The sequence below is a fragment of the Sebastes fasciatus genome, chromosome 7 (assembly GCF_043250625.1).
Source record: "Sebastes fasciatus isolate fSebFas1 chromosome 7, fSebFas1.pri, whole genome shotgun sequence".
Taxonomy (NCBI): Eukaryota; Metazoa; Chordata; class Actinopteri; order Perciformes; family Sebastidae; genus Sebastes; species Sebastes fasciatus.
In genome coordinates this window covers 17,138,094-17,152,829 of record NC_133801.1, presented here as the reverse complement: position 1 = coordinate 17,152,829, position 14,736 = coordinate 17,138,094, and the positions used below count along the sequence as shown (strand labels likewise).

The following is a 14,736-nucleotide window of genomic DNA, read 5'->3' as shown; positions in this document are numbered from 1 at the left end:
GAATTTTGTGTTTTCCTTCACATAAATAATGACATTTCCACCATAACTTGATGTAGAAAAGTCATAAATCGGTGCATAAAAAATCACCACAATGCAGGACAAGAAGTGTTTCTCAGGTTTTCCTGTCGGAGGACCCCCACACCCCACACTTAATATGCCCTCCCAAATGTTGAAACAAAGCCTACACCCTTGACTGTACATATCACACTCTCATTAGGGGCTGAGCTGCCCTAAAGGTCCGATCCTAGTTTTACCCCGTTGGGGAAAAAAGTGAATAGTGGCCATTACCTGTGCGTCTTAACAGGTAAATTAAGACAAACACCAACTCACTTGGCATGGGCAATCGATGGGCAGATCACTGACAACAGAGAGAAACATGAGAACATACTGTATATTGGAGCAGCAGTGCTGTCAGCATTGGTGAGATTCTGGCACATATATTTCACCCTGTTTACAAAACCTTTCCATACTGCGCATACTGACGGTACGTAGTTCTGGCCTCAAAAGCAACAGCCGTTCACCATATCAATCTTAAAGTAAATCGGATTTCTGCTCAAGTGGATTTTAGGTTTTACCACATTTCCTCAACACGGTTTTATGCTTCGTAACATTTGGTCACATGCTGCCAGTTAACGTCCGAACAATACAACAAAGTATGGTGTTGTGTAGTTCAGAGTTTTTGATACTGTGGCTTAAAATAGTTAGCTGTAAATGAAAAGCTTTTGTTCTGAAAAAGTGCACACGTCAACCGTGTCATTACGATGTTTAATTGTGATTTAAGTCTTAAGATCTCAAGAACGCATACAGGGGCTATTGTTTTGTGTGCGTTTGCGTGTCAGTCTCCCCTCTGCTGGCTGCCGCAGACATGTTTCTGTTTTTTGTGCCGAGGATGAGAAGTGGGTCACATGCTTGAATTATCCATTTGCAGGATTGCATGCATCAGTGCCGAGAAATTGCATTACGTGGGAGACTTCTGCTAAGGAGACACAGAGACGTTTCTGAAGGATGGAGGTGGGAGCTGAGCAAGGACGCACGCAGGGGAACGGACGCAGTGACGCCGCCGCCAAAGAGCCACGCACCTCTCCCTGCACCAGCCTGAAGGTACGCAAACTAACATGTCTAGGAGGAAGGACACCTATTTCTCTTGTAGATGCTGCGTGTGTGTGTGTGTTGGGGAGGGGTCACATGCTCTCTTAGTATGTACGCTTGCATGCATCTGTGTGTGTAGAGACCTGTACTAAGTAAATAACTAAATTACAGTCCAACAAGTTACTTCCACAAGGATGATGTGCGTATCCTTGAGGGATACTGTAGTTTTGAACCTGTGACTTCTCTATCTTAATAATACACAGGCATTCGTATAGGATGCCAGAGGCAATGAATCATGTTTCTATCCATCACACTGTAGTCATATAATACCAGGTTCTGCACTAATGCAGCACATCTGGTATGTATGCATCTGGCAAATACACCAGGCACTCGGTCTGGGTTCTCATAGGTTTTGCTGACGTTACTAATGTAAAATGCAGAATGAGAGGCCTTCGGTGCTCTTAACACATACTAACATTACTTCTTTTTTTTTTTTTTTAAATGCTAATGTTACGTGTGTGAGCGGGGCTTCTGTGCTATTGACCCATAGTTGATAGTTGTTAGTTGATAGTTTAGGACACACAGATAATTTCTCACTACAGCTAACTTTGTGTACCATCATTGCTGCTTCTACACCTGCTGTTTCTCACTGGAATATGTGTCATGTTCATAGACTATATAGGAAGGGGACGTAGTCACCGTGATGTCACCCATTGGTTTGTGGCCTGCCGTTTTGAAGCCTCGAGTTTGGTATTTTGGCCATTGCCATTTTGTTTTGCAACCAGATGTGACATGAAAGGGTGGAGCTAAGTGCAACCCAACACTGAATAAGACATTTTTACTTTACTTTTCTAACTTTCATGAACTGAAAAACACACTGTGAAAACGTTAACAACTCCCAGACCGGTCAAAGCTGTGGTAGCAACCTGTCAATCACAAGGTAGCCACGCCCTAAAGCATACCCTGCTTTATGGTCTATTTGACTCTAAATTGGACCATAATTTACTAAATGAACATCATGCTGTATTGAAGAAAACTTGAAACTAGCGATTGAGACCATAAACTCATGTTTACAATGTTTACTGAGGTAATAAATCAAGTGAGAAGTAGGGTCATTTTCTCATAGACTTCTATACAGCCAGACTTCTTTTTGCAACCAGAGGAGTCGCCCCCTGCTGGCAAATAGAAAGAAAACAAGTTGAAGGCACTTCAGCATTGGCTTCACTTTTCAGACCCGGAGGTTGCCCACTGGTCATGTTAGCTAGTCAGAGACAACATCTGTCTATCAAAGTGTGGCGTGTAGTTAAAAAATTAGTGCCACATGCACATTTACCTCTAAACAGTGTTTTACTTGCTTCCAGCAAGTTGATTTATTTCTAAATACTGAAAATATCCATATACTGTATATAAGTATCATGACTTTGCGACGAGTTTTCCACTCCGCTGCTGCACTATTGTTTGTTAACAGGAAACCTGTCTATTGGCACGTATCTTGTTACCACCTTTATGTAGAGCCTTACCTTCTGCCAAATGAATTCTGGAGGAGAAGGCGAGGTTGTACAGTGCTGATGCTTCCTTCCTTCCTTTCGCTCACAAAACAACACTGAACCGATCCAGTCTCCTTTATTGTTCTTTGTCCAAGTCGTAAAGCTTGGAACAGCGTTTGACAAAACAAACTCACATCAAGATGAGAGGTAGGCCTGCTGTCGTTGCTGTTTCAGTCGTATCACAGTATCGTAGCAGTAAATGGAGTTTGCTCAGTTGTTCTTAGTACTTCAAGGACGTGTCAACCATGTTGACTTAAAAGAGTTTCAAAGTGCATTTGTTGACCTTAGAAACAGCAATTGACAAACCAATGTTAATTTAGTAGCTGTTCTGAAGCTGTCGATCATATCACATGAACTTCATGATTTTGTCCATGCAAAGTTTCAAATCATGTTTCTATATTGAAGAATGACTGTTTATAATTATTGATAAATTAATATTATGCAATTCTATACACATGGAATTGAAAGAGTTCAAATGTGATGAGCTGCCTTGAGTGAATGAAAGCAGTGGAAACCACTTCTGAGAGCTTACACTGTCAGTGATTGACTGTTTGTTCAGTACAGTTAATATATTAAAGCAAGACGACTTTTGAAAGAGAAAAATTATACAATCTTTTTCTTACAAATAAAAAATTCATAAGCAATAAAATGCACCATTGCTCAATACAATACGTTCTTCAGTTTTACTATACTATAGCCTCTCTTGGTCTATAATAAGGCAGAACATCAGTGAATCTCACACTGTTATAAATAGACCACCTCAGGCTTTTCTTCTTTCTCGTTTCTTTCTTCCACCTCAAATAGCCTTCTGAAAAAACAAAAAATCAAAAAACGAGATCAGTCGATCTTGTTGCTTTTCCCCACATGAAAGTGATGCGAGACAATGGGGTTCAAGCAGCTTATCGTAATACAGAACGGGACGGACATTTATTTCTTCTCAGAATTGTTTGGTTCCCTGGCCGGCTGGGTGGGACGTGGCACAGCCCGTTTCCACTTTAATCCTCTGCTCAGTGTTGTTCTCTGCTTTTTTAGTTAATTCCTCTAAAACGTTGGTGCTACAATGCCAGTTTTTTTTTTTTTTCATGTTATTGTATGATGAATTATTTTCTACTTTTTAGCATCACTCTCACAAATAGCATAAAACTGTATGTGTGGCAGACTCCTGGTGTTAGTCTAAGCATATTAGATGGGTGACATCAATGAACTAAGAGCAAAAGCTTGTCGCAGGCTTTTCCTTGCTTTGGAGGGGAATGTGTGTATGCTTGCAAGTAAATCCCCCCCCAGGAGATGCACATGTGATGAGCTACTTTCGTTAATGCCTCACAGTGGTCAGCAGTCGTCGTCGTGATCTCAGCAGCAGTCTGTTTGCGGTGATCCCATCGTATCATGTAAATGGACACTTTGTACGAGGAGAGGTGCGGGTAGAAGACAAGTTACTACAGTAAATGTCTTAATTATCTCACATCTGTTGTCGTACATGCTGAATAGACTTCTACTCAATGCGTCTCTTTCCCTCTCTAACTTTGTTAAAGTGCTTTTACCGGCACTGGTATTATAGTCAGCTGCTTCCAATTCAGCTACCACTACATGGTCAAAAGGTCAAACTGCATCCTCAGTGCTGATTATTTGAACTTCTTGATTTTGTTTGGATATGCTATAGGTGAATAGTACAGTACTTTCAGCCATTGTTCTGTCTACGACCGTGGTGTGTCTTTACGTGACCATTTCTGTAATGTGACTCTCGTGTACGTTTCTTTTCTCACATCAGCACTGGATGCCCAGCAAGGGGGGACGAGATGCAGTACAAGAACCTTTACCAAGGCCACACACCATTACTTATTTACAAGCACTCAGAGAGACTGAAAGAGATTACACTTAGTCTATAGACCGCACAATGGTTTTGATTCTCCTCTTGTCTCAACCGTGCTCGAAACCACACGACCATATGAAGTGGATATAGATCAGAGTCAATCAGGAGGAGAAATATAGAAGCATAAGGAAAAGAAAGAGTTGTGTGAACCTGTATCCTGCAGGCTGAAGTGCATTTTCAAGTAAATATTGAAATAGCAATTTAAATTTTACAAAGTCACATTTTGTGGGTTCCCCATAAGCATTGCTTTTTTTTTTTAAACTGGCCACTTTTAGAATGTATCTATAAGCAAGTGGATGTATGTTCATTCTCACTAAATGATCCAAATGAGTTGCTTATTTACAGTTTTTCTCAATCGCTTTGGCACATTTTTTTGAAACAGTCTTAACTTTCTTTAAACTGTAAGTGCAATTGTCACAACTGTTTCATGGGACATAACAACTCTACTGCATGTCTGCAAAAGGTAGTAACTCACCCAAACCCCTTCATTCATCCTTCAAAACCCAGTTATTGTGTCAGTAAATTGGCCAATGCCACAAAAATGAAAAATTGTTTTGTCATTGTGTGAGCCGGCTCATACTCATCAAAATGTTTGGCAGTCAACCCTGGAAATGTTTCTTACAGTTTTTCTCATTCCCTTTGGCTCAATTCTTGAATGATATTTTGTTTTCAAAACAATAAGTTAAAATCTCTGAACAATTATTTTGTTGTTCACAATAGATCTCATACATTCAAGCAAATTGCGATAGTTTTGACAAGTTCAAAAAGTAAGTACAATTGTCTATAATTTGCACAATGCTGATCAAAACTGATGAGTTGATTCTCAGTGAAATTGTCTTTACAACTTCTAAACATTATTTCATCGTTTGAGCCGTCACATGCAAACTAATCCATTCAATTATCAAAACATGTCAGACATGTATAACCCATAAATATCACTGACATGGTGTTACTGTGAGGAGGTACAATTTGTTGTTTTTACTGAACTACTGCAGGTTTTTTCATTGTTACAGGGTTCATAAATTTCATTTTTATTGGCATGGATGACATTTTGTGGCAAATGATCTGTTCACTGTATATGACTTTACCTGAAAGCTCAAAGGTGAATTTCCTTTTCACAGTACATGTAACACATTGCTACAGAAATACTGTAAACACACATGTACCTATCCTGTTTCTGTGTACACAGTATTGCAGCCTACAGTATTGACTTTTTCCAGTAAAGATGGGAATCTAAACAGCTCAGTGCGATACACAATATAGCCTTCAGCTAGACTAAACTGACACTCTGTTTTGTTCTATTTTTTGTTGACACTGACTGCTTACTGTAATATACAAGAATGGCAGTTCTGTGCAGCTGAAGGCTGTTACGTATCGCACGGAGCTTTTTAGATTCCGGTTTCAACAACAGGTCACAGTTTACTGGGAAAAGTCAATACTGTAGGCTACAATACTGTATACACAGAAACAGGATGTGCATATTTGATTAAATGTATTTGTGTAGCATTGTGTTAATGTAAACAGAAAATTAACCATTGAGCTTTTGTGTAAAGTCATACAGTGAACAGAAAATTTGCCACAAAATGACATCCATGCCAATAAAAAAAAATTAATTGTACCTCTCCACAGTATGTAACACCATGTCATAGATATTTATGGAATATACATGTACAGTATGTCTGACAGATTTTGATGATTGAATGGATCATTTTGCATGTGATGGCTCAAACAATGAGTGTTTAGAAGTTATGAAGAGGACGACAGCTTCACTGAGATTCAACTCAAGACATGTGCAAGGGGTTATTGTGCAAATTGTAGACAGTTGTACTGACTCTTTTGCATGCATGTGCCAAAACTTGCGCAATTTGCTTGAATGAATGAAAATGCCAAAACTAACTAATTGTTCAGAGATTTGAGTTTATTATTTGGAAAAAAAATAATTCTCATTTTAGAATTGAGCCAAAGCAAATGAGAAAAAAATATAATATTAGCCCACATTCATCCAGCTATTGTCTAATTGGTCTCTCATGGCCCTGGGTTTTTGCTTAGTCTGTTTCCTGTTTATTTTGAAAGTTCACTCTCCTCTTTTGTCTTGTCTTGTTTTACTTCCTGTTTTAGTGTGTTTTCCCGCCTTTGGGATTGTTTGCCCAGCTCTCATTGGTTTCACCTGTGTCTATATTTAGTGGTGTGCTGGGTCAGGTGATCTGCATTTGTTTCTGGTGTTCCTGGTGCCATTTTGCCTGTGTTCTTTGTGTCATACTGGTTTGTTCTCAGTTTAGTATTTTGGTGTGTTTCCTTTATACTTTATATGTCCTCAGCTTGCTCCCTCAGTTTTGTTTTTTGCCACCAGTTGTTTGTCAGTAAAGCTCACCTGTTGTTTATTTTACCTGCCTAGTGTTTTGCATTTGGGTTCACCTTTTGAACTGAAACTGTAACACAATGTCTCATTGATGTCTAGTTTGTTAGCCTTGAGCAAAAGAGACCTATACTGATTAACACAATTGAATAATTGGTATGCCCCAATTCGTATAATGTTATGCCAGGATTGTCCCGGTGGCTCCTGTGTGTCTGTTGTTGGAGAACTTGTTGCTTAAAAACGCATGTTAATAAATGCGTTCTCAAGACTTGAATTTGAACTTGTATATATCTGTAATCTAAAGATACTGTAGTTGTACATTTTGCTTTGTGCTTTGTCTGACATATGTTGAAAATACATACCTAAACAGATAATTAGTAAGATGACTTGAGCTGTCTGTGTCATTGTTCTTTGACACATACCTTTGCTTTATCCTTAATGTCATCTCCACTACTTGCTCAAAGCAGAAGCAAACATGTGACTGTAGATTAGATTTAACTAGTCTATTTCTGACACATTTCAAAGGAAGTTAGGTTAAACTTTATTTTGTTCTCTTTAGAAGCAGTTTATTTCATGATAGACTGGGGATTAATGATCTAATTTCTCAATAAATACTACAAATCAAATCTTGAACATCCCCCAAAGCATACAAATGCAACATGCAGCCATAAAACATTAATATAGAAGGAAAGCTGGTGTTAATAAAGACTTGTTTATTTATTTTCATCCAGAGGGCTCCACTATATCTTATTCTTGAATCCAAAATGCTTCACATCTCTGCGATTTCCCACCTCAAGGCGAGATCATAACTTTCCACAAAATCTCAAGGAAGCAGGGGGACTGTGGTTGGCCTCGGCACGGTGCCCAGCGATCCTACAGTGCATATTATGGTTGCATCTTGAAACTCCATGTTGGTAGTTTAAGGGAATATAGCACTGGAAATGATTTGGCTGATAAAAAAATGCATTTTGTTTGTTCAAGTACATCACATCAGACACATTTTGATCATAAAAAGCTAGGTTTGAAAGAATCTAACCTCTGCCATCAATGAATGCATGAGTTTATTAGATTGCCTTTGGTCATAAATCTGGGAGAACTGTAACTGTTGGAAGTGGCTCACTTCTCTTAAGTCTCATTATAGCACAAATTAATATAATCAAGATGGAAAAAAAATAAATATCCATGGGAATTTCTTTGCTTGTCTCAGCTAGGTTTGGTGACAGAATTTGAACTGCCTTTCACTTTTCCTATTTGTATTAATGTATGGTTTTGACTTATTTAATTATAAGAAACTTCTGTCTGTATTAGTCCATCCTACCTGGATTACCTTCCCGTGTTTATCAGTAAATCCATCCATTTGTCTGTCTGGCTGTCTTCACTCAAAGACAGTTATCTCATTGTTGTTGGGAGTTGTTCATGCTATCTGACCTATACGCTTTGTGTTCATCTCTATCCCTCTCCTCCAACTCTACAAGCTTTAACTCATCTAAACCCCATTATTCCTGGGATCCTGGCACTTGTTAATTAGTGAATGTTGGACCAGTTAAAGTAGGTTAATGAGCGAAGATCATGCATCATCGCAACCGTAGTGATATCACACAAGTGCTAATTTTTTTGTTCATGTAGATTGTGGTTAAAACACTGCATTTGCTTCTATGTGTTTTCACACTCCTGTGTATTAATGTTTCTCTCTCCTTTTCTCACCTCGCTCTCTCTTTCCCAGATGTTTCTGGTGGCTTTGTCCTTTGCCTATTTCGCAAAGGCGCTGTCGGGGAGCTACATGAAGAGCACAATAACTCAGCTGGAGCGGCGCTTCGACATCCCCAGTTACCTAATAGGTGTCATTGACGGGAGCTTCGAGGTAGGTGAGTATGCACGCCAGTCACTGCTGTCATCCTTGTTGTTCTGTTCGACGGCTCTGTTTCACGGGCTCCCCTCCTTTCTCTCTTTCTGTCTTTGGGAGGGAAATATGAATGGGTCACCGAGGTATTCAAGCTGCAGATAAAGAATTCATCAGGCTTCCAAGAGGAGGACAGAGGGGTGTATGCGTAATGAGTCATGATGTCGAGCAGGGACATAACAGGCTCCGAGCTCTCTTTTTGATGTGGACATCCTCAGACTCTAGAACTTGTAAGGTTTTATTATGCAATAACTTCGCTATACTATGATTTCATTATCAGCTCATACCCTCAGTAATACACATGGGAATCAGCTGGCATTTACCAGCTTTTATCAGACATGTGAATCAGCTACAAGCTGACAGACCCTTCAGGCAAAACCAAAATAATTTGTTGTGTAAGGGCAGCACAAACTACCCAGCTCTGTGAAGACATTTATATAAAATATCACATTCACCCTTTTCTTGCACTGCATGTCCAACTCATTTTTCCACACTGGTGATGTAAGCTATCTTAGGGACATATACTCTTTTCAATACAAAATGAAGTAGATGGTAAAAAAGAAAAACTGCAAAAAGTGGATAAAAAGCACTTTTCCTTATTAGAGTATTGACTGATATGTCGGCATGGCGAATATTATCAGCCAGTTTTGACTTATCCCACACCAGTCACATGTAACAAGAAATTGCTGCTCAAAGATGTGATGTTGAATTTTTTTGTGTTCAGTTCACTGTGGCTGCTCCTTCTTGTTCCTTTACTCCTTTCGTTCCTACTTCTGTGGTCAGTGTCAGGCTCACTGCGTTTCCTGTGACTACTTCATAATAAAAGTCAACTCGTGTCTCGCCAGTTAAATGCTTTTAATGTGAAGCTGCAGCAGTAGGAAATGTTCTGTTTGCATCTGCAGTTACTTAATACAGCCAGTTTTTCATACTGCAAATATATAAATATTGCAATACTTTTATCAGTGGGCTCAATCACCATTGTGTTACCTCATGCGGCGATACATAGTAACTTAAAGGGACAGTGTGTAGGATTTGGTGACATCTAGTGATGTGTTTGCAGATCAACCTAGTACTCCTCAGCTAACTCCTCCCTTTCCAAGACTGCGGTAACGTGAGCCGCTAAATGGAGATCTGTGGTAATGCCGTTCACCTCGTTCAGAGGCCATCCTTACAATAATAACACTATTTTAGGAGCAACAGAAGTTAACGTTACCGCAGTTTCACACGCGTGTCGGAAAACTACTGTGGCCTTCAGGTAACGTAAGAACGTGAAAGGCTCTCTCTCGAGCTAGCGTTTTTCTGGGTTTGTCCGTTCTGGGCTACTGCAGAAACATCGCGGAGCAACATGGCAGACTCCGTGAAGAGGACCCGCTCCCTATGTAGATATGAAGGGCTCATTCTAAACCAACGAAAACACAATGGTTCTTAGCTCCAGGTGATTATACACTGATATACAAGTCTTTGAGATTGCCACTTTAAAGGGGAACTCCACTGATTTTAAACATCTGTTTACAGGCCTTGGAGTACTACTGCATTTGTGAAAAGAAAGTTGTATAATGCCTTTTGTGGCTCCAGAGGGAGCTTTGTGAAGTCTAAGCTGTGTAAAAATCCTCAAGTGATGTCACTTGAGTCAGTGTCAGTTGGAGCTGTAGTTTGAAAATGAAAACAAATTCAGGTACCACGTATCCTGTAGGTTGTAGTGTTAACTGTAGCACGTTGAAATACCTGATTCATAATACCGGTAGTGATATATCACATAGAATAACAGTTTAACTAAAGGTTTCATTAGTGAATGTACAGCTATAGTGAGTAGATGTGGCTTGCAGCACTACTGCTGTATATACCACAACTACTGTACTGTATGCAATCTGTGGTTCCTCTTAACACTGAATGATTCTTGATGTGTGTTCCCAGATTGTCCCCAGTCTAGTTTCTAGGCCAGTTATGTAAGGCTAGTCCATTCAACTAAAGTGTCTCTTGTAGGTTATAAATTATACAAAGCTTGCAGAGCGAGATGAGACCCAACGAGACATGAATCATACAAGATAAAAGTCGTCATCCACTATCAAGCCCTTCCACTTCTGTTCTTTCGCTGTCACGGAGGAGGTGGTTCAGGCTCATGGTGACACGATAGTAGTGAAGAAATAATTAACATTTTTCTTCAATAACATTATGGCGGAGTGTGCAACCTGCTGTTACTCTGATGGAGGTGAGGAGTATATGCTGGATGGAAAAAGGTGAGGACAACACCTCCAGCATCGTCAGAGCTGAATACCCCGGATCTCCCCCCCATATCTCTCCATCTCTCCGTCTCCTGTGAAAACGGCTTCTCTCGCGTGGCCTAGGCAACAAGCTTTTTCTATAGGACCGTTGCCAGGGTAACATGGAAGCAGAGCAGGGCAACGTGAAGAGGAAAGAAAAATGGAGAGGAAAGAACAAGAAACAAGAGAGGAGAGCTGAGCAGATGAAAGATAAAGGGTGAGAAGAGAGAGAGAGAGAATAATAAAGAAGGGAAAGGAGAGCAGAGAGCGCTAATGATGGATGAGGAGCACAGCCGATTGGCCCCAGCTGACGTATATATATGCATGTTCTTGTACATGCTGCATGAATCATTCTTAGCTAGTACTTACACATGCGCATACTGAACATCAAAATCAAAAAAGTTAGAACAAGTGATGAAGCATACAAATGTATCATAAATAAAACTGAATGAAATACATTTTAAAGGAAACAAAGAATACTAAGATACAAGCAGGATTTCTTAATCACACACCAAGGTTACACATGCACATTTACTCATAATAACTTGACATTTCTCAATGCTGCTCTCTCTCTGTCTTTCTCTCTCTCTCTCTGACACACATGCACACGACAGCAGCTGAAGGATTGTTGGAGGGTTTGACGTCATCCCGTCAAATTAGCCTTTACAATAGAAAAAGGTCAGGCAGCGTGGCTTAGGCTTATCTTTCTAGGCCAGTTTTCCACCTTGTTTCTACAATGAAGTTTCCATGTCACTGGTAATAGAGAAATGGCCATGTTCCCACCCAGCGCTGTTTAATTTTTATGCCATTGAACATATTTGCTGCTACATGATGTAGATGATAAAAATCTCTTGGAACATGACGATAGTACATCACGTATGAGAACACAACCTCATCCAGGGGCGATTCTAGGATCAGACCTTTAGGGGGGCTCAGCCCCTAATGAGAATGTGACGAGTACGATCAAGGGCGTAGGTTTGGTTTCAATATTGAAGGGGCGACACATTGTGATTCTCTCCCAGTAAATTTTAGGGGGTCACACTTTTTTTCCTGCATTCTGGTGATTGTTTTTGCACCAATTTCTGCCTTTTCTGCATGAAGTTATGGTGAAAATGTCTATGTCTCGAGGGGGAGAGGTCAAGGGACATCTTTGGAAATCGCCATGATTTACCAAAATGTACCCTAACTTTGGAGCGTTATTTAGCCTCCTTGCCCGACAAGCTAACATGACATGACATGACAGGTTTTCTAGTTTCATATGATACAATATATTCACTCTAGCTTTAAGACTGAGCCCGCTGCAACCTCTTAAAGACAATCGGCTGGGGTCGCCGGCGATTCCGCGGGTGTCGGGGGGTTTGATAATTATTTTTTTAGGGGTTGCTGAGATGAAATGTAGGTGTACTTGAGCACCCCTAAATAATCTAAAATCGCCAATGACCTCATCTGCCATTCAAACTACGGATGTACAGAAGAGTGTAGCGGTCAGTTTTCATCTGATACTTTCATATAAAAAAATAATGCAGAAGTCATCCTACATGGGCACATTAAAATGTTTGGGTACACTATTTTAATGGTATGTATCTGCAGTATGTAATGGAAATTATACTTGCTAAGGTACAGTATATAGGGAAAAAAACTGTTTTAAAGGGACTCTATGTAAGAATCAGAAATTGCTTGTTAACAGCGATACCTGTGGCCGTTAAGTCAGCAAAAGTCAGCATCCTGTTGCTCGCGCTTGTGCTCGCTCTACATAGACATGAACGAGCATCACTCAAAACAGCGAGGCGACACACGTCAGCTAAAACCACAATATCACTCTATATTTCACCTGCTTGGCAGTAATGTATCTCATTTTGCTACACGTAAAAGGTGCATTTATTTTTACACATTCATTTTTATTTAGTAATATCACATTTTTGACAAGAGCATATAGAGCCACATCTGGATTACCCACAGTGTCACAAAAAGCTGTTTAAATCAAACATCATGAAGCAATCATTCTGTTTCTTCTCAAACTGACTATTTGCTCAAACTCCTGCCTTTTCTTCATCCAGTGGAGATGTACAGTAGCGCTCTAAATCCCTCATCTTTCTCCCAGGTAACCTGTTGGTGATAGCATTCGTCAGTTACTTCGGGGCCAAGCTCCATCGGCCAAAGATCATTGCAGTGGGTTGTGTACTGATGTCCATTGGCACTTTCATCATCGCTCTGCCTCACTTCATCATTGGACGGTGAGTTAAAAAGAGCCAATGGGCATGGTTGTTGTTTGATTTATAGTTTTAATCTCAGGTACTAATTTTTTTTTTTTAAATTAATCTAATTTAATTCATTTTGATTCAGTACAAGTAATGCTTGAGTTTCCAACACATTGATAACAGCTGCACATGAGTACATTTGTTAATCTGTGGCAATTTAGATTTGTTGATGTGATATACAGCCTTGTAAAATTAATTTAATAAACACGCTTCCCAAGCTGTGCCAAATATTAATGTACCAAATAATATCCACAAGAAGACTCAATATATACCGTATCACTAACCAATTAGATAAAGTCTCATTGACACCACATGGACATCCAATACTTATGATGCACAACAATTAATGCTTTAAAGGGGAACACCATCCAAATTACGAATTCCAATATGTTATTTCCATTTACTAGGAAAGTTCAATCAATATTTTTGAACATGAGCTACTCTCTCTCAAAGCCAGAAACCATAGAAGTCTCAAACTGGTGATGTCATAGGGTATAAAGTCTGAAGCTGCTCCATAGACAATGAATGGGAGACGGATTTAGCGGAGCTGCAGAATGTTTGATTTCTTTTTTTTATATCCAAATGATCTTTTTTCTACTGTAGTGTTGTCAGTTGTGAAACAGAAAATGTCCCCATATACTCAGATTATTCCTCTGGGTGCTCTCAGTGTCATCTAGAACATCTCTCCCCATTCATCGTCTATGGAGCAGTTCCACACTTTATCCCCTATGACATCACAAGTTTGAATTTTAGGGATTTGGGAGAGAGTTGTTCATGTTTACTAATATTTTTGTCTAAGACCATAGGAATAATATGTATGAATTTTGAAAATGGGCGTAGTTCCCCTTTAAGAGCACACTATTGAGAGACAGATGATTTGTATCAATAAAACAGGAAAACTTTGTCTTGGGCTATTTTCCAATTTACTGCTTATGTATAATAGTCTGAGATAAGATACACATATGCCACTATTATTTTCCATGATATATTACTGTACCTAGCAGTGGCGGCCGGCCAATAGAGGGCCACGGGGCCTGGCCCCACCCACCTTGAGCCACCAAAAAAAAAAAAAAAAATTATAAAATTATTAATTATAAAAATTCTAAAAATTCTAAAAATTGTCAATATGTGTGTTTTTGACCTATGGAATATACCCGTAATATTTGTAAAATAGGATAACTGCGCCAAATATCTGCTTTCCTCCTTGAACTCTCTGCTAGTGCACCTCTCAGCTGCTCTGCTGCACGTGCACTTTCTGGGGCCAAATGGATTTGGCCCAAGGAAGGCGGGTCTAATAAGCAGTACAGCCAATCACTGATTAAAGATATATGATTACAAGCATGAATGACATACAATTCATCCAATCAGCGCCGTAAAAAAGACTTCCGGGAGGGCCAAACTGATTTGGCCCATGGTGTGCGCGCGCACGTTCACGTGTGTCTCTCTCTGTTCTCG

General features: G+C 39.7%; 1 protein-coding gene across 4 annotated transcripts in view; it reads left to right on the top strand.

The window, feature by feature from the left end:
* The window catches only part of LOC141771550 (solute carrier organic anion transporter family member 1C1-like), a 33,863-nt gene that overhangs the window by 6,988 nt on the left and 12,139 nt on the right, over positions 1 to 14,736 (top strand). The window contains exons 2-4 of one of the 4 annotated variants that reach the window (XM_074641945.1): positions 929 to 1,101; positions 8,586 to 8,727; positions 13,125 to 13,257. In XM_074641945.1, coding sequence (XP_074498046.1) covers positions 1,006 to 1,101; positions 8,586 to 8,727; positions 13,125 to 13,257 — 371 coding nt within the window. In that variant the 5' untranslated portion in view covers positions 929 to 1,005. Of the gene's footprint in view, positions 1 to 928; positions 1,102 to 6,663; positions 6,793 to 8,585; positions 8,728 to 13,124; positions 13,258 to 14,736 lie in introns of those variants that run through there. The other 3 variants (XM_074641946.1, XM_074641948.1, XM_074641947.1) reach the window with 3 other exon arrangements.